Here is a 24,651-nt window from a genome sequence, read left to right on the forward strand (position 1 = left end):
CTCATATTTTTATTTTATTTCCCTTGACTTACTTTAAATTCATTTTCGAGATACTCGTTGGTTCAACACTGCGTATACGCGTTATTAACTTGTATGGCTAATTAAAAGTTTTTATTACAACTTGTTATCAGGGATTTTTTTTACCAACAAAAACATATTCGAAAAATATAAAAAAAATATTCCTCTACCTTCTGCGGAGGCCACCTTCTTCACAGACACACTCACACTCACAATTGGTAAGATAATTGCATTAAAATAGCTGAGAGGAAGGGAGATTCTCGGAGTGCCTCGTCCTGGAGGACTTCATTATAAGTTGCCGTCTGCGGCAGGAGAAGCCCAACCAAGCATGTAAACTGGGCAACTATATTTCCTATCTCTCACTGCAGGAGGAGCCAGCAACACAACGTTAAACTTGATAATTTTCTGGACATTTTAACTGTAAAGTGACATTTCATACTTTTGCGACCTTTCTGGTTTTTCGGGGTTCCTCGTTGAGGGCAGTTGGGGGAACAATATACATAAACGTTACTGCAGCAAGGACGCCAACTCGCCGACTCACAGGACACTCGATAAAGTTGCGCAAAAGTCAAATCTCAAAGGAAATTAATTTGTGTTGCAATGTGAAAATTGTGCTGAAAATGAGGTTGTTACTGGGTTTTCTTCGTTATGGGGGGAAAAAGCATTCAACGCTGAAATGCAACTGTTTGCACAAGGGTTACGAGGTTTTGAAGGAATAGAAAAAGTTGAGGAATGACACGATAATTTTTAATTATGCTTATTCTGCAGCTAGGTGTTAATACTTATGAGTAATATATTTTTCAACAATCAATTGACTACACTGATGGTTTAATTATGTTTCTCGGCAAGCGCAAACTAAATAATACTATACTTTTTGGTGCATAAATTAAATCAATATTAATAGGTAATAATTATACATTTATTATTTACACATACTTTGTATTATTTTTAATTTGATTAAATTGCAGTTTTTGTAAAACTGACTTTACCCGGAAATTCTTTTTAACATTCAACTTGTTAATCACTTGAAATATTTGTATTGGATACTTTCCGCTCTATGCACTTAATATATATTAATAAGGAATAATTTACCATTTACTATTTACACATACTCTTTTTCCTTTTTTCAATTTAATTAAATGCAGCCATCCTCCGGTTTTCATATTTATGCTTTTAATATTTGCACTCCTGTCCTTTAATATTGCTTTTATGGAAACAGGAAAAAATGATGAAAATGAAAGGAACAAACACAAGGATCAAGGACAAGGACTGTCCACAGTTTAAGCCGCCCAGAGGGTTTTTTTACCAAAGGCGATATATGGAAAAAGGGAAAATGCCCAGAGGCTGGCAAAAAGTGCAGTCTTGGAGGCCAACATAACGATTGACACTCAGACATCAAAATGGCCCTCAACCATTTTGTTTTCAAGGGTAGAACGGGGCTGGATTATGTTTTTAAAGAACGGTTAGTCCTCAAACTTTAATTAGGTTTTAAACAATACTTAAGTTTCCCATACAAAAAATGAAGAAAACACAATTCAGACTAGAATTCATATTATTATCTTGCTTATACAACCTTTGTTTTAATAAAACTCTATCTTAATTAATACAGAAATATAAATCTTGTTCCTTCTTTTGATCAATTAAATTATCAAGCTGAATTCTTTTGTTTTTCCTGAGACATTTCCCCGTTTCATAAATCATATGTTAATATTTGGCTTTCCCATCTTTGCTCCAGTAACTTCTTCAGCCGTCATTGGCCAAGTCATTCCCTGTTTAATTAAGCGACACCATGCCGAGCAAATAAACACGACCCCCACGTATGTGTGCCAAGACATTTAGCCAGATTACCCCACATACTTTTCCACCACTTGGCCCCTCAATGGGCTTCTTGTCTCAGCACTTATTAGCCTGGCTATAATACGGGTTTTTATTTCATTGCCAGCCGTGAACAAGAAACTGTGGGATCATCAAAAGATACATATTTCTCGCCTTGGGAAAGGGACTTTTGGCATTGTTCCCAAGTCGTCTGCAGTTTGGCTTCTTGTTGTTTTGACAAATTAATAAAAGTAAACATATTATTACTGATTATTACAGGGTTTGATTTATATGTTCTTCCTAGAAATTTCTAGAATTTCCTAGAAATAAAAAAGTGGAGTAAGGCTTGCAAAAGTCCTTCTCGAATCTCTCAATAAATTTTAAAGCAGTAATGATCTATGGTCGTTCTCTATTTTCTCCCTATGTCCACATCGTTTTTCCCATTAACTTCAATCACTGGCCTAACCAGACGCTCTCCTTTGGTCACTTTAAGCTCCTGGTTGGGGGTTGGGGGGCGGCATTCATGTGGCAGGCTTGGCGGAATATCAGGATCCACACCATCATCTATCCTTTGCGACGGGAATTTTTTCTGGCGCCGCTTGATGCGTCACATCTGTCTTTGCCGATGCCCAGGTTCCTTGGGATTTCATTTCGACCAGTTCCTTTTTGCCGGGGTTTTCCCCTTGGACTTTTATTGACACTGATAAGTGTGCCCAGAGCATGGCAAAAAGGTAAGCAAAGCTGGCAATTTAAATTGAAATTGTTTGCCGCATCGCAACAGCAGGCAGTAAAACCGAACGGCAACAGACGAAAAAGGAGTGGAGGAGCCAAAGGAAAGCCAGAGCAAAAAAAAAAAAAAATAGAAAATAAAAAGATAGACAAAATAGAAGTACAAAAAATTAAGTGAGACAAAGTGTTTTGTGACAATGCAGAGGAGCTGCACCAGTAGGTGCCCGGTGCCCGGTGTCCTGTCCCCGGTGTCCTGTGGGCGTGGCAGCGGAATGCAAAACTGAGATTCGTTTTGCAGCAGCTGGTGATCTGGTCGAGTGCGTGTTAATTCCATTTGGGCAGTATTTTTATTGACTAACCACACAGTGAGACAGACAGAGAGAGGAGTCCATTCCCCATTGAGAAAACAGTCAGAGCTCCGAGTGTCCTGATTGTTTTGTTTAACATTGCCAGTGCTCTGGTGCGGAGACAGGGACATGGGGGCAGAGATAAGAGATGGTCTCTTTGTTGGGTTTATTTCTGCGAAGCGGCACTCCTGGCCAGGCGAAATGGCAAAACACTTGGTTGAAACATACTCCTGGGGAAAATTTTCAGCTATCCAGCAGAGAGTTTGATTCCGGGGTTAGACTCCTTAAAAGTGGTTTTTAAATTATAATATTTTACTAAAGAATGTTTTAAATGGAGTGATATAATTGTTGTGTTCACATCTTAAGTTATTTAAATTGCTACTCCAGCAAATTCAACTCAACTCCTTTCGGCCAGCCCAATATATATCCCCTCTAGGGCATTGCAAACTTTGCCAATAAATACATGCATCCCTGCACTCATCCGGCACTTCCGCCATACCTTTCGTGGCGAACAAAAGTTCGAAGCACAAAATAATATCGTACACAACGCATATTTTTCGGTCCTTCGGCGAATAGTGGTCCTTACCCACTTCCCACGGTGAGTGGCAAGAAGTGGTAAGGATGCTGCAAAGAAAATGGCGCGTACAAAAAGCGGAAGTGCACATTAGTTGTATGCAAAAAGTTTGCCCGAATCGGGGAAGGATGCACAACTTATGTACGTACAACAACGGCAGGGGCAGCGACAGGAGCAGCGGCAAACAAATAGAAATTTGTGGATGGTTTCGTCCTGTCAGCTGAGCAGCAAAACTCTCTTGCCCAACTAAGGAACTGCCAAAGCAACTGAAAAGGTGCGAACAATTTTTGTGCACACCTGTGCAAAAAATGCTTTCAAAAAACTTCTATATTTGCCCCCGTATGGGTTTGGGGTATTTTACCAAAATAATAATATTTCGCATTCAAAGTTAGCAGCATTTCAATTTTCGCTCCCCCGCCCCCCGTGCTTTTGTTATTAAGTTTCCCCCATCAGCAGAGCAAAGTTTAATATATGCATGTCAAATGTATGAATACCGTAGCCCAGTCACGATTTTTAAGTAGAACATCAGCCGGGGCATCCGGGGCATCCAGAACAGCATCTAAAATGCAGTCAGCCTGTCTCGGAATGTTGCCCCCGCTGGCTGTCTGTCCGAAGAATTGCAACAGATTTATTATTTACAAGCCGGGGCAAGCGATGGAGTTTTTGGGCGGCAGGTCGAACCTCTCGCTGCCGATTTTGTAGAATTCCCAAATATATTTTGCCCTGTGACTGAACACAGTTCACATTTTGACATTGAAGCGGCTGCCAGTCTGCAATTATTGGCTGTGAGTAGACGGAATATCAAAATAGTTATGGCAATTTCCTGTTTCTTGCTCATTTGTGGCCCAGCAGTAGCGATCATATCAAAAAGCAATCTACCCGAAAGTAATTAGTTGGAGAATAAAGTAAAGTAAGCTAAAATTTTGTAGGATATCATTATCAAGTAGGATAGAACATGCAAAAATTTACCTTTTATCACTTCCTTTATTTTTCGTTTCCTTATTGTTTCCAGGACTTCCTTGGCTTCCTTTAAATTTAAATTTTCACCAGCTGTGTGCAGCTTACATTTCACATTGGAAATTCTTCTGGACAAGTTTATTATCGTCACCATCATTGCCATTCAACAGCATGCCACGCCCACGCAACAGTTGGTGCTGACATTGCAGGCTGGCATTCTTGGAAGGAAAATCAAATGGAATTTATGGGCGCCACCATTGCCCCGCGTTTGGACTCGCCTTGAGGCTGTGGAAAAAGGGAACCAAACCTGCTGTCATCTATTATGGAAACCTATAAATCCTGGCAGACGGCGACAAAGGGGCGGTAATGTCTGTCATTAAATTAGCGCTAATTTGTTTAGTGGTGTCTGGGGAGACATTCGCCGAGAGAAAAGCCAGCGAAAAGTGCCCATCGAGTGGCATCAAGTGGCGTGTACTTAATTTTACCCTTACTCCCATCATGGATAAGTTAGTTAAACTTTCAATTTAAGCGCCGCTTATGAATCAATCATTTAATTGAATGGCAATTGCCAATTCATACACTCGGAATCGAATACATACATATATGTAGGAATGTGCATATGCGAATATCAATCCCAATGCGTTTGCCGAGGAAGCTATAATTATTGCGGATCTGTAATCTAATATCCGCCTGTGAGAGTTCCAAACTAAATTCTGGATGGTAATCGGTGGGGAAATGTGGACGATAAATTGGGCGTGGCGAGTGTCGTAATGTGTGTCATATAAATTGTCATTGTTAAAGTGCTAATGCATTTTCGGCATGCAAATCCCGTCTGCAACGTGTGCCATTATAATTTCCATCATTTTTACTGCACTTCCTGTCACTGGGTCAGCTATGCGGCATTTTAAGCCGCATCACGGGAAATATTTTGAGTGGCACAACAAACAAATGAATGCCTTTAGGGACCTTGTAAAGTTTTCAATGCGTTATAGGGTAAATATTAACCAAAACCAAAAATTAAAAGACTTCATTGATATCTGGAAGTATATTTTACAAGTTAATTATAATTTCAATGTGTTACCCATATAAATGAGTCACGTTACAATAAAAGAATTATTGTTTTCAGACCGCTTAAAGTGGTTTCCAATAATAACCACTCCTTTTCGTTTTTATATATTATAATATTAGTCCGAGGCTTGTAACGCTGTGAAGGAGTCATTTGCAACTCTATAAACTATACTTAAAATGAATCAACATTAAATCGAATCATCCAACCAAAATGTAATTAAAAAAATATTTAACTTTTTAAGGGCTTATATCGTTAAAATTCTAAAAAATTGTCCAAAATTTTAATTCTTTGAAATTTTAAATTGCCAATGCAGATTTATCAGTCTAATAAAAATTAATTAAGAAAACTTTCAAAAATAATATTAACGCTTTGTTGGATTAGTTAGTTTTTTTTAAAGTTTTTTAAACTTTGTGTCACATAAAAATGTCGATAAATTTCGATTCAAAGAACGTGAATATTTTAAGTTTAGTTATTTGCGCTTAGATCCTATAATTTAATTGCAAACTGTAAGGGTATATAAACTAATGCTTTCCGAAGTTAGATTCCTTTTTTGTTTTTTTTTTTTTTACGACGTATTTTAGTATTCGGATCTTACAACATCTCTCAATAAATGACAACCTTTATTATTATTTGGGAGTGTATATTTTTAGGAAACTTAAATAACATAATTATAAATGCAACAATTTTGTAAAATCTGTGAAGTGTAATTATCTATTCAAAAATTATAATGATTGCTTGAGTAAAACATATAACTGAATAAATACATATTTAATATTTGCCTATTTTAAATGGTATACATATATATTTTGAAAAGGGGAGTGTAATAATGATTCGTGTCATAAGTAATTGGTAATTATTCAAAACCCTGAAAGAATAAATGTGATTTGGAAAAACTATAACACAAGAAATTTCATTACCAAAAATATCTGAAAGATTTTAAATATATATTCATCCATTGCAGTTTATAATTAATGAGTATTGAAAGGGTGTTATGTTTGCAATTGTAAGTCGGTGCCTCGCCCACACCTATGTACATATGTAGGTGCGCCTGTGGGCTTCCGGATCGGCTAAAGCCTCGTTGGTTCTGTATGAAATTGCAATTTATACTGCGTACAAAACAATTTCCCAGCGCCTCTGCCTCTGCCTCAGATACACCAGATTCGGCAGGGGGAAATAGCAACAAAAGCAGTGCGGCAGCCAGTGCTTCCGAAAAGACAGTGAATGAAAATTTATGTTGGATGCGTGACCGTAAATGCTGTGTGCGTGATAAATCAATTTTCATTGCACACCACACACGCGTACAATTTCGTAATTTTGTGCAATTTGCGTGGGAGTCGAGGGGGGTGGGGGTGGGGGTTGTAGGGGAATCCCGGGAGCCGGTGTGTGTACATATACGATTTTAAGTATTTATGCAATCGAGCGGTAAAGTTTTGCGTTTGGATTTGGCTCCATCTGCCGTTAAAGGAAATATTTGCCAGATTTCGGTAATTGTAATGCATTCGCAATTGTCGATTGGCCTGCGAGATTGACATCTCTCTCTGACCTCCTCACACAACTCACTCTCAAACACACAAATAACTATATAATACACGATGTCCGCAAATGTCTGATTATTTTGTGATTTATGCATTTCAATTTGAACCCTTTACGGATGTGTCTGTGTAAATGAGCATGCCCAATTTCAATTTCCACTCAGGTTAATTTCAATTAAAAGTCGTATGCTGGATTTAATTAACACAGTGCACGAGCAGGCGTATAAGAAGATATATATCACCTGAACTAATTATGTCAAATGAAGTAATCGGGGTCCATCTGCATACGCGATTTCAAGAGCGTTCTGCAATTCGGTTGTTATGGCTTTGTGACATCTTATTAATTATAAGATTAATTATAAGAAAGACTAGTAAGCAAAACATGTGATAACATAATAAAAGGACTTTATATTTCGATATTCAATATTAAAGTACGACAGAATACACTGCTTCCTGCTTAAATCTCCTCCTTTCACGACTGCAACTAATCAATTAATTAATTTAATCACCGTTGATCATACAAAATATTATTCTTTCCCGTATCCCGTATCTGTGTATCTGTTTTTTAGGCTTTCGTAAACGAGCCGTAAGTGAGTTTATGGCTCACAAAGTCTGGTCTTAAAACACAGGCCCCTCACCGGAACGTGTGACCCCAATTCCCATGAAACTCCTCCCCCATTTGCCACTCTTGACTTTTAATGTCCGGGCTATAAATGTCAAGTCCCGCGGGGCGACACGCCCACCTCCCAAAAGGAGATGACAAAGACGGGGCGGAGGAAAAAAAAACCACAACAGTGCACAAAAGAAACAAACAAAAGAGAATGGTAACAACAAACAGACAAACAAACAAACAAGATGAACACTCAGAAAAAACCCTAAATTCGGTAGAGTAGACCATATAATACCCGGTAAAAAGGTATACATTTTCTTATGCATTACAGGAAATCGATTATTACGTTGTGGTAAATCGATAGTTCTTGTTATACATAGAACCGATTTCCGTTTCCGCTTTGGTATGGAATATGTTTAATTTTAATGTCATATTTTTCAATATTTTAAAAGTCAGTTTATAGATTGTTAGATTCTTTTTCTAAATATGTCAAATGGGATATTTCAAACCATATATATGTAAAACTGTCCCATAGTTAAACATAAAAGTTAAAGCAATTAGGTTGAATAGTTCCTCGATATGTAACATATCCAGTCTATGTTTTCCATTTACAACAAGATGGACCCAATATACCCTTGATATCCAAGAGTAATGGGTATTATCACTGCCCCGCACACATATGTATTCCACATACACACACAAAACACCAAAGTCACACAAGTAAACATTAAGAAATTTGTAGGAAGCGAATGCGTTTTATTTAATTTTTATTACCGTCAACGTAGCTCTTGGCCAATTTGCCAAAGTGTGTGTGTGGGTGCGGGTGTTGTGTCCGAGGGAGAATGTTTGTGTTTGAGTAATAAAGCATTTAAGAATTATGAGCGAGGCAGCAACAAGCTGCAAAACAATTAGCTTGGCGGCCCGCAAAAGTATGCCACAAATAAGAAAGGCGCTTGATTTGGGGAGGAAGAACGAACTGGAGGTACTCTTGCTAGCTACTTTAGTTAATTTATTAGAAAATTATTTGCTTAAAAAATTAGGTATTATAGCTATAAATATTAATATAATAAATATTCGAAAATTTATAGGCACTTTAAATCCGAAGAGAGATATAAAATCGCTTTTTGTAAGCCTATATAAATAGCTTCTTAGGACTAAAAACAAACACATTATATTAAAATGAATTCTTTTACAATATTTAAACAATAAATTACTAAATTCTTAGAGTTAAAATATAAACCTTAAAGAACTATACTGATTTCCAGATATATCCAATTAGCAGAGTATGGGAATTAGAGCGCAAAGTTCTCTTTCATATTTACCAAGCCAAGTGAAAGAAATTGAGATGGCCGACGTGATGCCATTAAAGTGGTGCAATCGTGACCGGGATCCTATTCCCATACACCCAACCGAAACATCGTTCCGCCAGCTTATGATTAATGCTTTAATGAGCCACAAACAATGAGGGCGAGGAAAGAATTGTTTTCACGAGAGGAATTAGACGGTCGGTAGCGGGAATCGGGAATCGGGATGCGGGAAGTGGAATGTTGTTTGAACAACAACGGCAACGACAGACAAACCGCACAGGATGCAGATGCAGTGGAGATGGTGGGAAATGCTGGAAAAGTTAGCCTGCAGGACCAGCAAGTGCCAAACGCACAACTGCCCCCGAACACATTGGCCAGTGTTGCCGACTGGCCGAGTATATTGGAAAAAAAATCATTTAAATGTATTTGCATTTAAAAATAATTTAAAAAACTATAACAAACAAAGTAAATTATGTCCTGGTCACAAGCTAAATTGCGGCGAAATTTTAAACTATAAAAAAAGGAACTGTGAATTAAAAACATATTCTTGTTAAGTCTAATTGTTATTTTATACAGTTTTAAGATAAAGATTTAATCATGTTAAATTTGAATTATTTTTTTTCTTTACTTTTAAATTGAAAAGTCATATTACTCTTACTTTTTACTTAAATAGTATATTGTTAGGTTGGCCACTCTGACACTCCACTCACACCAGTGTGACCGTCACAGTGTTCGAAATTAAAGGCCCAAACTTTTGCCCGGTCCTTCGGTCATTTCAGTTCGTCCGTGAGTTATGCAAGTGAAGTTTTCAGGCCACCACAAAAGGCTGTAATAACAACAACTATTCGGCAACAACAATGTCCTTCCCCCAACATCAGTGGGCGTGTCCGTTTGTTTTGGTTTTGGGTAATGTTCAAGCGCTCCGTTTGTCTCTGTTTGCTTATAATTAAGCCTAATGTGCGCTTCGTCGACAATTTAAGCATCTAACATTGTTGCGGATAGTTTTTGCCCAGTAATTGGCAGCGGCCAGTGTGGGAATCTTCTCTATTTTTCACAGGATTTGGCTTTAGGTTGAGTTCGGTTTCCCCCAAACAATTAGCGCGGCGAAGTTTAAAGCTTTTGTTCATAGATTAAACTTTTGTGCAACATAAAATAAATGATAAATTTTGAATTTGCAACATATTAATTTAAAACTTTCAGATGTAATCATTTGCTAAAAGCTTGAACACAAAAGTGGTTTATCTAGAATGACGTAAAAGGACGAGTCGCTATGTCTAATTGTAAACAATGGAATGTATAATGGAAGATCCAGAAAGCACCTCTAATGCAATTCCTACTCGTACAAATTTCTATATAAGTGGGGCCAAATGTGAGTTATTTTACTCTAGGATTTAATTGATTAAAAGTAAATGTTTAAGAATTCAAAATCTAAATTTGAATTAAGTGTTTTCTCTTCCCTTTATCATGTTTTACATTATTCAAAATTAACTTTTTAACTTTTGCCTTTTCATCGTCACTTTCGTTTCTCATTGAAAAATGCTGCCAAACCTGACGTGCTTTGAATATTAAAAAACATTTATTTTTCTTCCCATTTTGTCTATAAAAGTGACGCGGCATCCTTTGAACCACGTCGAGCTCATAAAAATTAAATGCCAGGGCTTCGGCTTTGGAGGTGGGGTGGAAAAAAATGTGTGAAATATTGGCAAAAAAAGTATTTAAGGTTAGACATAAGCGGAAATCAAGTGAAAAGGTCAGAAATACGCGAGGCTCGCAATTTGCCAGGCGCTCATAAAAGTCCGAAGCACAAAGCCCCGCCCTGCCGTCAGCCATCATGCAGTGTTAATTTATTTGTCGGTTGATTACAACGCGCTTCCGGCAGCTTGACGGCGGCAAAAGCAAATTAATTTTTATGTCTCTCTGTGCGGGGGCAGAGCGGGCGAAGGCACATTCTGAGTAATGCGAGGGCGACCCAAAAACGGAAGTGTATTAATTTCCGACCAGCGACAGGAGTCTGAGAGCACGCGGCTCGGGGTGAGCGCTGTTATCAAGGTGAAGGTTGATCTTTTGATAAGGTTGGAGGATATCAAATTGGTTAAAATCACGCCTTACTGCATTTCAGATTTTTTAAATTTTTAAATTCTATCTATCGATCCTACATAAACAATATGGGAAGTAACAAAAATGATATTCTGTGTTGTCAAGAATATATGGGAGAATGGATAAGTTAATACATAAGAAGATACTCAGGGTAAAGAAAAGAATTATTATTATTATGTGAAATTTGTAAAATGCTGTCATATTTTAATCTAAGAACAAGCATATGCTCTACGACCTTTTATAAGGATTCGCAGCAGCTATCTTTATCTGTATTCTATGTATTCACTTTTAAGATTTTTTGATTTACCGAACTTTAAAGCATTAAATCCTGCCATTTGCAGCATTTGCAAGTCCAACTAATGTCACAACAAACAATGGAAAGGCTAAAGCATTTATCGTCGGTCTCCTTGGCCGTTTAGCCAATTATCAGTTTCGCATTTCATTGTCTAATCACGGTACTGGCCTTCTCGTATGTCAGACGCCCAGGAAGGAGCCGGAGCGTCCGAAAGGAAGGCAAGTCGAGCGGAATAAACCTCGGCTCAGTCGCCGGCCTTGCGGCGAAAGTCGGTCACTTGTCAGATGGCTTTTGTGGTCGGCCAGGGGTGTGGAGTGTTGGTTTTGGCCAGGCAATGCATTTGCAATTAATTGCCATAATTAATTAGGTTTAAGCGAGACACTGAGCGAAGAATCGCGTTGGATATTAGTCGGTGAAGAATAATATCTTTAACATTAAATTCCATGTAGAAGACAGAAGCAGCAAGCTAGCTAATAATGTTATTGAAAATTCCGATAAGCAGAATTTCGCTCAGTGTATATGAAAGGCATGTACAACCTGGTGTCATGTCCTTATCGGCTTGCGTGCGCTGGCCAAGACGATTGGGGCCGGAATGCTGGCCAAAGAATGGTGGGCTCATCAATTTCACTGATATGCCCGCGTCCCAGGACATTGTAATTAATCCTTAAAGTCCTCGACTTGACTTTAAATTCAATTAAGCTTTAATCAATTGCAAGGCAACAGCAACAGCAACATCGCCGCAGCAACACATCCGGCTGCACTCGTCCTCAGTCCTCAGTCCCTGCCCGACATCATAACGACAGCCACAAATAACCGCAGGATAACTTCATTTGCATGAGCCCAGCCCAGAGCTCCTGGCTCCACAGCTATGATGCCTGGACAGAAGTAGCGATGGACGGAAGGACGAATGGATGGTTTGGGGGCGTGATCGCGTGGGCGCGACTCTCCATTGTCCGAGACTGCAGAAATATAAAAAAACCCGCAACGATGAACATTTGGGGAAGCCCATATATTATATATACATTTATATTTATATTTATACGCACAGAATGCACAACGCAGCGGTAGGCGGTGTACATGCATATGTGCATTTTTATTATGTCGACCGCCTGTTTTCGCATTAAAGAATTTCATTTTTCCTGCAAACTACCGGCTGCCGTTGGATCCGTTGTTCGCTGCTTGTAATACATGCATGGGATGCTTCTTACGTTAACAGATAGTTGATAAAAAAAGAACAGCAAATAAATATTTTACACCTGCTATGAAGCCATGGAAATACTCTAGCTAAATAATGATGGAAACCAAGAAAGAGAATCAAGTCAGTACTTTTGTTCTATCGACGTTTGTGACCCTCCCAAATAATGTTAAATAGTGTATAATGATATTTTTCTAAATTAACTATCATATCTTTCATAATAAATAATAGTCATGGTCTATTTTCATAATAGGTTTCCACTTTTTAACAAAATTATTGAATGCGAGCTAAATAATTTAGTCATTCTTACATCGAAATATATAACTCTTTGGTTACTTAACTTATTAGGCATAAAGTTAATACAATTTTTTTTAATATTTATTATTTATATAATAAATAATAAAAATAAAATGAATTACCTAGGTCGCATGCCTCTTGTCGCGGTAAGTTCTTCGTGTACTTGTTGTCATAGCAATGAAATAAAACGCCTGCCATATGAATAAATAAATACAAATTAAATAAAAGTTGCAAAGTTTCGCAATAACGAAAACGCATAATTGTCCTGATAGTGTCCAGCCATGCAGTCCTCGTGTAACTCTCATTCTCGGTTGAATTACATTGAAGGATTCCCGCCAAGCTCATAATTTATCCAATATTCTGCTTGGGACATTTTAAAAATGTTTAATATTTTGGGTTCGCCGAGGGTCAACTCGATTTGCATGGAAATGTCATTAACTGGGAAAGGGTGAAAGTGGATTTGCATTTTCAACGTAAACACGTGCCAAGGAAATGTCAAGTAAAGAAATCGCTTCGAAGTATTTAAAGGCAGCGACGACAGGAGATTAAAGTCTATTTGCCAGTCGTCCGGGATGACACATCATTATCGGCATAAACAACAAAACGCACTTTATTGGCATCATCAACGGCAGGCAGGCAGGCAAGCAGCCGGCTATGATTGCAGATTGGTAGACGAGGAGGAGCTGCATGTGGCAACCCTTTCGTCCAGGATCCTTTGGCCAGGACCACCTGCACAATGGGCTATCTGCCTTCACGTTGATAGATTGTCGTGGACGGCTGGGACCCATGCAACATTACACTGATAATATTTGCCACGCCCTTTGGGCCATATTTCCGCCCGGCCACAGCACGAAAATGGGGGTCTGCAGTTCGGCCTTAAAGGCTGCGGTGAACAACTGGCCATTGTGGTGTCTCTTGGTTGACTTAAAGGTTGATTAAGGCTGTTGTTCTCAGTTTGATGCGGCTTGTTTCCGCTGCAGTTGAAATAATTCCAATAATAATTATATTTTAACTCCTCACAAAATTATACAAAAAAATTACTATTTAAATTTTAGTATAAGAATCTCCGACCTCGGACATTAATCAAACGCTAAGCCAAAGGTTCTTAAGCTAACAGTAAAGTCTGTGAAAAAAGTCCATCAAGGATTGCACTTCTTTTGATCCCCTTCTCTGCTGGCAAAGTTTTTTTTTACACGACATCATGAAGGACAACAATCAAGGGCGACAAGTAATGGACATCCTTTCCATGAACCTATTGATAAAAAGTTGTAGTACTTGTCGAAGGACAACCTTGTCCAACAGTATTAGTTATCCTTGCTCGGTTTTTGTATGCCTGTTGTGACTTTATGCCAATAATTTTTAGAATTTTCTTGCTTCTTTCTCGTGTTCAACCATGTTTTGTAAGCTGGCTCCCTGACTTTCACTCGAGCCTGTCTCTTTGTCTGGCCCTCTGCCTTTCACTTTGTCCCTCCGTTGCCCTATGTGATAATCCCGACTTGTGCCATGTGAATAATGATGCTCCAGATGCTGGGGCAAAAGCAGTTTAACGAATTTTTTCTATCTTTTACTCAACAGCCTTCGCTTTTTTTAGTGTCCTAGACGCCGGGAAAGCCGCGTGCCGATGACAGCTGAATAATAACTTGGAAAGAAAAGGAAAACCTAGGAGAATTGCTGACTATTTTAAAAATATATATGGCATATATAAAATGTGCACCAGTTTTGGCTATTACTATTCAAGCGAATATTTAAAATATACAATCCGCTCTCAAAGACAATCTATTTAGCAAATTACATTTTGCTCTCCCAAAATATTTTCAATTAAATTAAAATAAAACATTTTCCAATTTATTTGTTGCTGTTACCAATTGTTTACAATCAATTTGTTGTTCCTCGCATTCAGAAATATTTTTAACTATGAACTCGCCGCACACACATGACAGAACAAAAACGTAAACAGATGCTATATAATTACACGCAAAGTGCTGGGGGCTGCCTGGTAGGGTGCCTCCTGCATTGAAAATGCAAATAAATGCACTTTTCATATAAAATTAACAATTTGGCGTGTTGCTGGGGACAGGGGAGAAGAGGAATCGTAAATTGGGTAATAAATGTTTTCACAAAAATAACAGAAAGAGCCGGCTTTAAGGCCAAGCCTTGCCGTAATGGCCAGCAGATATCAAAATATATTAACATCAATGGATAATGCGCTTCAGAAATATAGGTAAACCTCTACAAAGTAAAATATTTCACTTGATTAGAATATGAATGTAATATTTAGAAAATATAATAAAAAAGTTTGCGTATAATACTTTATGGCATATTAAATTTATAATCATGATTTTTAACCATACTTGTATGGTTAATGTTTATTTTTAGCAACTTTTTACATTTCAATTTCAATTTAATTTGATTATCAATTTTTCTTCAATCTTTCCGAATATATTTTACTCAATGAGTTTTCTGTGGACTGCCATTTTCTGCTGTACAAAAGGAAAAACCGCAACAATTTACAATAATTTACATATAATTAAAAAATGAAATAAAACGAACGAAAACCGCCGACAGGCAACGAACCATTTTCAGACAATTAACTCAAAAATGACTCTCGCTCTTTCAGGTTGGTCGTTAAAAGGCCAAAATGCTTTCAGCTTTCGCAGCTCAGTCGAAAATATTTATGGTATCTCAACTTAAAGCATTAATAGAAGCGCTCCAATGAAATATAATAAACCAAATTAAAATGTGCACAATTTCTGCCGTCGAATAAAATATATGAAAATGAAAAACAAAAATGTAGGAAATTTGTGAAATGCCTTCACTCTGATATTTTCATTTATTTATGCAGTAACAGCAACAACGGAAAACAATCAACTGACCAAATTCAAACTGGTTGGCCAAAATTTTAAAACAAACATAACATGGTGAAAATATTTACATATGAACTTTCATTTGGCTTACAGTTTTGTTGTTGTTATCCCAGTTGCTCATGAATAATATGTTTGCTAGTTACGAGCGCTGCAACGAGTAGTAGTCAGTCGTGTGGTGGAATCCTCCTCTGCAAATCCTGGGGAGCGCTTTAAAAAGAGGACTTCGAGTTAGAATTTGAATTTGTCGAGATCCCTCGGTAGAAGCTGGACGGACACATAATTAGTGTCAATCTCAGGACCCCTGCACCAGTGTGCACCCGTTCCCCCGCCGGATACTGTGCTCCCGGCATATGTTCCATCTGCCAAGACCACGGTGCCCACTTAAGTATGCAGCACAAAATTCTCGTACGCTGCATGCGTACCAAAAATACCGAAAAGCAAGGCATCTTGTTTGCGATGGTGTCGGCATTAGTGTGCGTGTGGCCGCCACAGTGCTTGTCTTTTGTGTCTGTGCTATTTACTTAGCCAAAACGTGCGTAAAGTTTTAATTATAAACTTTTTTCTGGCACTCGCCCGGTCTTAAATGCCTTCCAAAACTTTCATCCCGTGCCGGCGCTTAACGACACTTTAAAGGGGCAATATATCAGATTTATGCGTGTAGGTGGAGACATCTGGTCTAGTAACTAAATTAAGATTAATTAAATGATTTATGTGCACATTTTTCAACAGCCTCCTCCGGTCAATATGCAAAAGTTTAAATTCACCAAATACAAACACTCGGGAATCGTTTTTGTTTACATTCTGACTGGCAAAACCTTTTTGTATAATTGCAAACTTTTCTGGGCAATGGAAGAAATCAATTTCATTTGCTGTTGATGGGCAAAAAAATTAATTTGATTTCTATGTGTGCGTGTTTATATCGATGGTGAAGAGTGCAAATCAGATGGAATATAGAACATGAAGGGTCATTCGGTGCGCGGCAGCTAACATAAATGTGAAAATCTGCAAATGGAATTGCCAGCAATGCAAATTTTAAAGATAAATTGATTTTATTTTGCTTTTAATGTATGACTATTTATTAATTCTTGATAGAAATTTGTTTAAGATGTGCACAAATTCTACTAGGTATTCTATTCCTACTTGGGAAATAACATTAAGGAGAATAATTTAATTGCGACTTTAAAGCTGATCTTTTTTTAAGCTTCTGAAAGTACTTAATCTTTGATTGTTGGGATCCTCCTTTTTTTGTAAAATATCTGCAAGTATAATAGCACTGCTTTCTCTATTTAAAAGTGAACAAAGCACACCCATCACATACATTGCTCATTTCTGTGGGAATAGACAAACTCTATTTGAGCAGATAATTGCATACAGCGATTTATAAGTCAACAAAGGTCCTTTTTATGCACAGTGAAATAGTAGATTTTAATGCACCTCCTGAAAATATTGATTTGGTTTTATCAGGTTTACAATTCCCGAAGAAACTATTATTACATTAATGTGTAATATTTAATATATTGAAATGGAAATTCTTATGTGACAATAATAGATATATTTTCTCATTAATGATAAGTTATTTAAAGTAAGTAGTGAAAATATATATAATTTGTACTAAAATACTGATTAAATCATCAAAACACTGCAAATGTCAACCACTGTGCCTTGACTTGGGCTCTGTGTATCCTTCGAGACGCTTATTGGTTGACTTTCGGAGGAAACGACTGACTGACTGAATAAGCTAGAGAATGATTGAGCAGTTGTTTGGTTGTGCATTTCAATAAAACATTCAATGCATAACTACAATGGGCATAAGTTATGCATCGCTGCTGAAAGCCAGCGGGAGGGAGTGGCTGAGCGACTGAGTTCACTTGACTCGCACTAATTCCCCCACAAGGATAATCCTGTTGTTGAGCCCGATGCGAGGATATGGATGCTGTAGAGATGGCATCCCCATTGACTGACTGAGTTGGAGGAAATCCATTCTGTCTATCTGTCTGTCTGACTGAAAGGGCTTCGTCGTCTGCACACACTTATAGCCACTTCTTCGGCACATCGTCCGCCGCATCTTTCAACTGTTTGTGCGGACAAGTGGCTGCAGTTGCAGTCGAGCTAGGAAGTTTAATGATTTCTTTCATAAATTAAACAAGTTAAATTTATATATAAAATTATTCTGTTCTTTCTTCACTTTAAGTTTTATTATTAAAATAAATAAATGCAAAAAATGAGCAATGGTAAGGAAAGATTATCGGGCCAAAAACTTCCGCTAGGCGGACATTGAACTTCTCAGCACGCTGCAGCCAAGGAAATGCTAAAAACTGTAAAAAATAACAACAAGGCAGACGAAAAATCGAAAAAAAAAACATCCACACGTAACATTAAACTTCAGAGTCACAACATATTCGGCTCTCCGCCGCTTTTCCTTTAAAGCCGCACCAGAGCGGCAGAGCAGAAATCAAATGGGGGCGCACGCGCCTGCAAGTATGCAATGCTGTAATACGAGACTAGCACGCGATGGAGATGATTTTCGGGATATGGATAGGGATTGGGGGTATTCGGGGTGTATTGGGCCATGGGGCTGCCTGAATGGGAACTACGAAACTACGCTCATGCAGCAGGCAAGCCTGCTAAGGCGCTTAGCTATTTATGAGGAACGGAAGCGCTTTAATTTAATGTTGGCGCAAGATAAGAAGCTATCCAGTGCAGTGCTTCGGGGTATTATCTAAAGTGCGGGTATTGTAATTCCATAGATGCGGCAATCGGCATGATTTTAGTAGACAAAATAAATGCATAAATGAATAGTAAATCCCATTTAGAGAAGTGCAATAACTATATTGCTATATATACAGTGGAGCTGTTGGTTATATCGAAGTATTTAATTAAATAAAGAGAAGTGACATTATGGTAAGAGTTATAAAATTAAAAAGATGCCTTGTTTATAACAGAAACTCTACTAAATAAATCTATATATTATATATCTAAAAATTGATTTACAATTTTAGCAAGTAATTACTTTAATTGGGAAAACAAAGGCACATTTTTCTAATCAATATTTGTTTATACGTGGGCCTAGTTATCCTTGCCAATAAAACACACTAGGCCCACCGCAAAAGTTTCCAAAAAGTGAATGAGAGATTGATATACATATATAATTCTAAGACTACAGTCAAGGAAAATTTTAAGTCCGGCACTCATAAAAGAATACATAGCTTGGTAATTTCTTAAGAATATAAGACAAATTTTAAATTGCGAAAAATAGAACTTTAGTATGCAAAAGTACATGAAAAAGGAACAGTGTATATTTTCTGATCGATTTTTCTTCTGTATTTGGCTTGTAATTGGATGGATATATTATTGATAATGAAAACATTGCGGTTTTGTCAGAATATCCTGCCTATATAAGCCTAAACAGTTTTGATTCGATTGCATAGTAACTTTGAATTTTAAAAAATGGATACCTTTTTTATTAAAAATAAGCTTCTTGGCCGAAAGGTTGTTAAAGTCAAGGACACCAAAAACCAGTATCTCACTCTGGAGGATTTTCTGAGACTGCCTGCGAACTTCTATCGTTCCTTGGGAGTGGATCCCTTTGCAACTAACAGAAATACTAGCATCGCCTTGCATTTAGTTTTCGTGGCCCAACTTGTCGGTCTGTCCTTGGCTATGTACATGCAGATGGAGCTTGTGTGGATCAACGAAGACTTCTTCCAGTCCATGCAGGTCCTTGGCTACAGTACCTTCGGCATTGCCGGAATTCTGAAGGTAATAACAGTGCAGCTGCGTAAGGATAAGATGATCAGTATGGTGGGACAGCTAAGGTCCTGCTTCCCCTCGCCCACAGAGGAAGAGCAAAAGCAGTACGAGGTAAAGGTCTATCTCAGGCGATTCCATCGCTTTGCAAAGGGCTTTGGAGGCCTCTACCTGGCCTTAGTCATCACGTACGATATAGCAGCCATCGGTCAGTACGCCTTTCAGCGTTGGGTACTTCGTTTACCGAATCCCACGCAAACCTTGCCCTACGTATCCCCGTTGCCATGGGAGTGGCGTGACAGCTGGAGATACTATCCAACGTACTTGATGCAGTCAATCAATGGCTACTCGGCCACCGGCTACCACATATCCGCCGACATTATGATCTTTGCCGTGGTCATGCAGGTCATCATGCATTTCGATAGACTAGCCAAGGCTCTCAGGGAGTTCAAGTTTTGCAGAAATGCAAAAGAGGACTTTAAGAACCTGCGAGCTCTGATTGAGTATCACAATCAAGTTCTCGAGTGAGTTAATTATTTAAATCTGAAAAGTTTTATAAATATGAGCCAAATCTTGTTGCAGTCTGACTGATGTTATGAACGAGATCTTTGGAATTCCGTTGCTATTGAACTTTCTGGCCTCCTCGCTGCTCGTGTGTAATGTGGGATTTCAACTGACCCTTGGGTTTAGTTTGGAACATATTAGCCAACAATTGATGCTCTTGACCAGCGCTCTGGTGGAGATCTATCTAATCTGCTTTTTCAGTCAAATGCTGATTGATGCGGTATGCAGAGTTATCTTCTTCATGATTTCAACCAAGATAACCAGATATTTTCAGAGTGAACATGTGAGTTTCGCGGTCTACGAAATGAATTGGTTAGAGGCGGACATTCGCTTTCGAAAAATGTTGGTGTTGCTGTGTCTGCGTGCCCAGAAGCCAGTTTGCCTTAAGGCCACTGTATTCGTGGACATATCCATTGGAACTATGAGTATTGTAAATTTATAGAAACTTTGAAAAAAAATGGCAGGACTTTATTTTATACTCATATAATCTCTTTTCAGTTTCTACGAGTATCGTATAAATTCTTTTGCGCCATTCGAAGTATGTATCAGTAAGTGGATTGCATTCAAAAGGTATTAGATGATATATACATATATGAAGAGTCATATTTGAAGGTCAACAGTAACCCAAGTCGGTTTGATTAGACTTTTCAATAAAAAGATACAAAAGCAACAATAAATTTAGGTTCGCATATACTAGTAACTTGTTAAGGAGCTCACCGTACTCCCTCAAAGAAGAAAAAAGAATATCGAATTCTGTTACTTATCTTGTGGTTATATTAGTATTTAAAATTATTGGTTGTTCAAATGAAAATTCATTAGGTTAATAATAAAGTTCTGTGTCGATACGGAAAGTAGATTTCACTCGATTTTATGATGTTTTAAATTAAACACTAATTAGTTTTAAAATCATAATCTTTGGTTGATTAAATTTCTTACCCAACTTTTGAGAAGCAGTGCCTCTGAGGGCAGGCTTCTTTAAAGTGATGCCGTGGCAATGTGGATGTAATCAACTCAATTAGCTATTGTATAAGCATTTTCCACAGCTCCCGGCCCCAGTTCCCGGTTCCCACTACCGAAACCGAAGCAAACACAAAACTCAATTAGATGCCATAACTAAATAATCACAAACACATTTGCGCAAACAAGGACTCCTCCGGCTGAAGCCTGCTCGGCGACCAAGAAACGTTGCTGAGTAAGCAGGAAAAAATAGAGAATCGGGTCAACAACAACAACACCGGAGCAACACAGGACCAACATAGGAGCAACACGAGCAACAATTTTGAAACAATGAAATGACGACAACGGCAGAAGCGACAAGGCATGCTTGGAAAATTGCTCGAAATGCTCAGAAGCCAGTAAGGCAACAGTCGGGGAAAAGGCGCTCGAAAAGATGGAAAGCCAGGGAGGGTGGGAGAAAAACAGAAGGGATTCAGCGGGGCCAAGGGGAAAATTCCAACATGTGACGCACGTGACAAAACTTGTCAAATGACTTTACTTCACTTTGACTGCGAATCCCGGTTCTGGTGTCCGTAAACGAGAAGACGGAATCCCGGCCCGGACGAAGGATATGTTTGTGTACATATATTGCCCCCTCATGAAATGCTTAAGAAAACTCGTCTCTTCTCTCTCAGTAAAACAATGAAAAGAAGGCGAAAAGGAAAAGTCAGCGACGGGAGTTTTCCAACTTGTTGCGCCCAGGGCTAAATTATGACATCGGGGAGTTTTTGGGAGGGCGAGCGACGGGGATTCCCCAAGCGCCAGAAAAAAAGGCATTTGAAGCGGAGCAATGAAGTGGAATTCTATGGGACTTGTAGATAGCTAGCAGCTCTCTTAAGTATTCCCAGAAGATAAGGTTACAATAAATTAAAAATTACACACTGCTGGAATTATCTACGCTCAATGTTTCACTTTTTAATGCATTTACTTTAACTGTTCATGAATGATGTTTGTTTTTTAAATATAAGGATCCAAATTTCAGCATTGGTAGCACCGAGTTTGCCTTAAACTCGATCAAAGTAGGCCTTGAAGCGAAGTTCAGCAAGCTCATGTCATGAAGCCAATGGAGTTGGTACAGATTTTTCATTCTCGTCTGGGTTCTCTAACGATAAACATCTTTCCAACCACAACCAAATTTTTTGGATTCTAAATCCTACTTCCGTAAACAGGCAAATAATGTAAGTGTAAAAAAGTGAAAACAAAATTGAAATATTTATTTTGAGTAAAAATCGGTTTGTAGAGCAAAATGTGCAACCCCGGAATGGGCTCGATGCCAGGCACCTGCTGCGGACCTACTGGCGGTCTGGGACCCTGCCTCCTCTGCGGTCCCTACAATGGCCAATGGTTCCGATCCATCAACCATTGCTGCGGTCCCTGCGGACCCTACGGCTGCTGCTCCTGCTTGGGACCCTCTGGCGGACACTGTTAGTTGTCCTGGTTAGAAGGAACTTAGGATTTATCCACACTATTATCGATTACAACTGGCAAGGCGCTTGAAGGTGCAGCGATGAAAGGATGAGCCCAGGTGGAGCCAAGAAATTTGTGTGTTTGCCAGGAATTGTTGGGGCCAGAGTTCGATGAAACCTAGAGGGGATTTATAATTTTGGTTCGAAAATTAATAATAAATTCTGCGTATAAACAAAGTTTATTTCTTTAATGAGCTCGGAGATGTCCCGTCCATTTTGTGATGCCACAGTTACATGAGTAGATATTTTTATTACTAACTGAAACTGCTTAAAATAATGCCATAATAATAAAACTGCATACCCAATTTGTAAACACAAATGCCTACATATAATTACAAATCGAACTGCGTCGAGCAAATTTAAGAGCTCAGCCTGGTTTGTTTTTCTGGTTTGGCTCGTAGTCCAGTGGGTGCATTTAGGGCTAAAAACCCCGATTTGTTTGTAAATATTTGGCTCGTTTACAACTAACGACTCACCGGGGAGCAACCAAACAGTCGTGTAATGCTAATGGGCCTGTTGAGCGCAAATTTGTTAGCGAGAAAACCAGTAGCGACTTTATTTATTCTTTATTGCGCCGTTGCTCGTTAAAGGCAAAAAGACAACCATTGATCTCCGTAAATTTGAACAGCAAAAAAAAGGTTAAACAAATTGTGATGGGGAACCCGAAGGTTACTTGGGGCGCTTGATCGATTTGGAGCCGCCCAGACTGGGGAAATACTCCGAGCTCTTGATATCTGGAGCCTGGGGCTTCCCCATGGATAAAGCTGATGGCAGCTTGCGGGTAGCCTTCTCCGCCTGGGGTCGCTGGCGGGATTCAGCCTGGCTCTGGCGCAGAGCAGGCGGAATGTAGACCTGGGGCTTCATCTCTGGGTTTTGTGGGTTCTCAGATGAGGTCTTCATCTCTGGCTGCTGCTCGCACTTCAGCTCCTTAGGCTCCTTCGGCTCCATCGGCTCCTCCTGGGGCTGTGTCTTCTCCATGTTCTGCCAGGGACAAGAGGCAGAGCCCGGACCCTCGTCCAGGCGCTTGCCGGGGACCACATCTATGCCATCCCCGGCGCACTGCTCTCGCTCCTCCGGCTCCAGAACATTGATCTCGGTGGATGGAGCCAGAAGTGTGCCGCTCAGTGTCTTCCAGGTGCTACGTGGCACACTTGTATAATTGAAACGATTTTCCTCGGTGTAATCCGACCACTCGTCCTCATCCTCGCCAGTTTCGTCAGGGAATTGAAGACCGAATTCCAGCGGTTTGGCAAATGATGGTCCTGCCGATCCAGTTGGACCCTCCATCAAGCTGTCGTCGTTGTCAAGTCCTTTGTTTGGATCGCTGCCAGCCTCGACAGCTAGATTGGTGGATTCCTCCAGCGTTTTGTACAGCTCATCGGTGGCCAAGTAGTTTGATTTTTTTTTTTAGACTTTTTGTTGTCCTTCTTGGCGAAGAAGTCATCAAGAGTGGACATTTTCAAATATTTACTTCAGCTCTGTTTGTGCGGGGACAAAATCAATTTCGAATTGGCAAGAGTCGTGTCCAGATGCTTAAAACGAAGCCTGCTTTCTGTTTGGAAATTTGTAAGATATTTTCCATGGCCTATTCTATTGGGTTTTTTATGAGATAGCTATGCTTTTCAAGTAATTCTTTTAGGATTAAAATGCGAAATACCGAAAATGTGAAAACTTTTCTGCGTAGAAGAATATTCTCTGGTGAACACAAGTATTTGCAGTTAAGGCCTGCTACTGAAGTCTGCATTTTGTGGCATTACCAAAGCCATATAATCGGGACACGCAAAAGTTTGTTGCATTCAAAAGGCTTAATAACATAATTTTTGCCAGTTTGTTTGGTGGATAGATGGACTGTGGCACTGCGTGGCATGCGACTGTGTGCCCTGCCATTCGCTATCTGCCGGCATATGCCACTAATTAGAATTAATGCCCTGGCCACGCCCCGCCCCGTTGAGTGGAAAGGACCTTTTTATGCCACTGTGCCGTGGCACGAGTAGTCACATATGTTCATTATGCTTGCCAGCCGACAAGTGGGAACGCCATGGAGGCGGAGGTCCTCCTCCGATCCTCGACGTCTGCTTGAGTAATTACCAGAGACCAGAAGCAGAAGCAGAATCAGAATCAGGAGCTGAAACAGAGAGGCAGAGGCGGTGGCAGCGGCAACGTGAATGCGGT

The 24,651-nt window shown here is 39.2% G+C and overlaps 3 protein-coding genes across 3 annotated transcripts; 2 read left to right on the forward strand and 1 right to left on the reverse strand.

The window, feature by feature from the left end:
* Positions 1-19,153: 19,153 nt before the first annotated feature.
* Or67a (Odorant receptor 67a) lies at positions 19,154-20,636 on the forward strand. Its single transcript, XM_020954931.2, has 4 exons — positions 19,154-19,977; positions 20,036-20,237; positions 20,292-20,447; positions 20,516-20,636. The coding sequence occupies exons 1-4, from the start codon at positions 19,154-19,156 to the stop codon at positions 20,567-20,569; spliced, it is 1,236 nt and encodes a 411-aa protein (XP_020810590.2). The 3' UTR covers positions 20,570-20,636.
* A 1,372-nt stretch (positions 20,637-22,008) lies between these two features.
* Positions 22,009-22,656, forward strand: LOC110185962 (uncharacterized). The gene is made up of 2 exons (XM_020954980.2): positions 22,009-22,191; positions 22,254-22,656. The coding sequence occupies exon 2, from the start codon at positions 22,260-22,262 to the stop codon at positions 22,440-22,442; it is 183 nt and encodes a 60-aa protein (XP_020810639.1). The 5' UTR covers positions 22,009-22,191; positions 22,254-22,259; the 3' UTR covers positions 22,443-22,656.
* A 370-nt stretch (positions 22,657-23,026) lies between these two features.
* Positions 23,027-24,019, reverse strand: LOC110185974 (protein CDV3 homolog). Its single transcript, XM_020954996.2, is given in 2 exon segments — positions 23,027-23,876; positions 23,879-24,019. Coding segments are annotated over 2 exon segments (786 nt in total). The 5' UTR covers positions 23,937-24,019; the 3' UTR covers positions 23,027-23,148.
* Positions 24,020-24,651: the final 632 nt, after the last annotated feature.

Source organism: Drosophila serrata, unplaced genomic scaffold (genome assembly GCF_035046125.1).
Source record: "Drosophila serrata isolate PLE 108 unplaced genomic scaffold, ASM3504612v1 contig_245, whole genome shotgun sequence".
NCBI classification, from domain to species: domain Eukaryota; kingdom Metazoa; phylum Arthropoda; class Insecta; order Diptera; family Drosophilidae; genus Drosophila; species Drosophila serrata.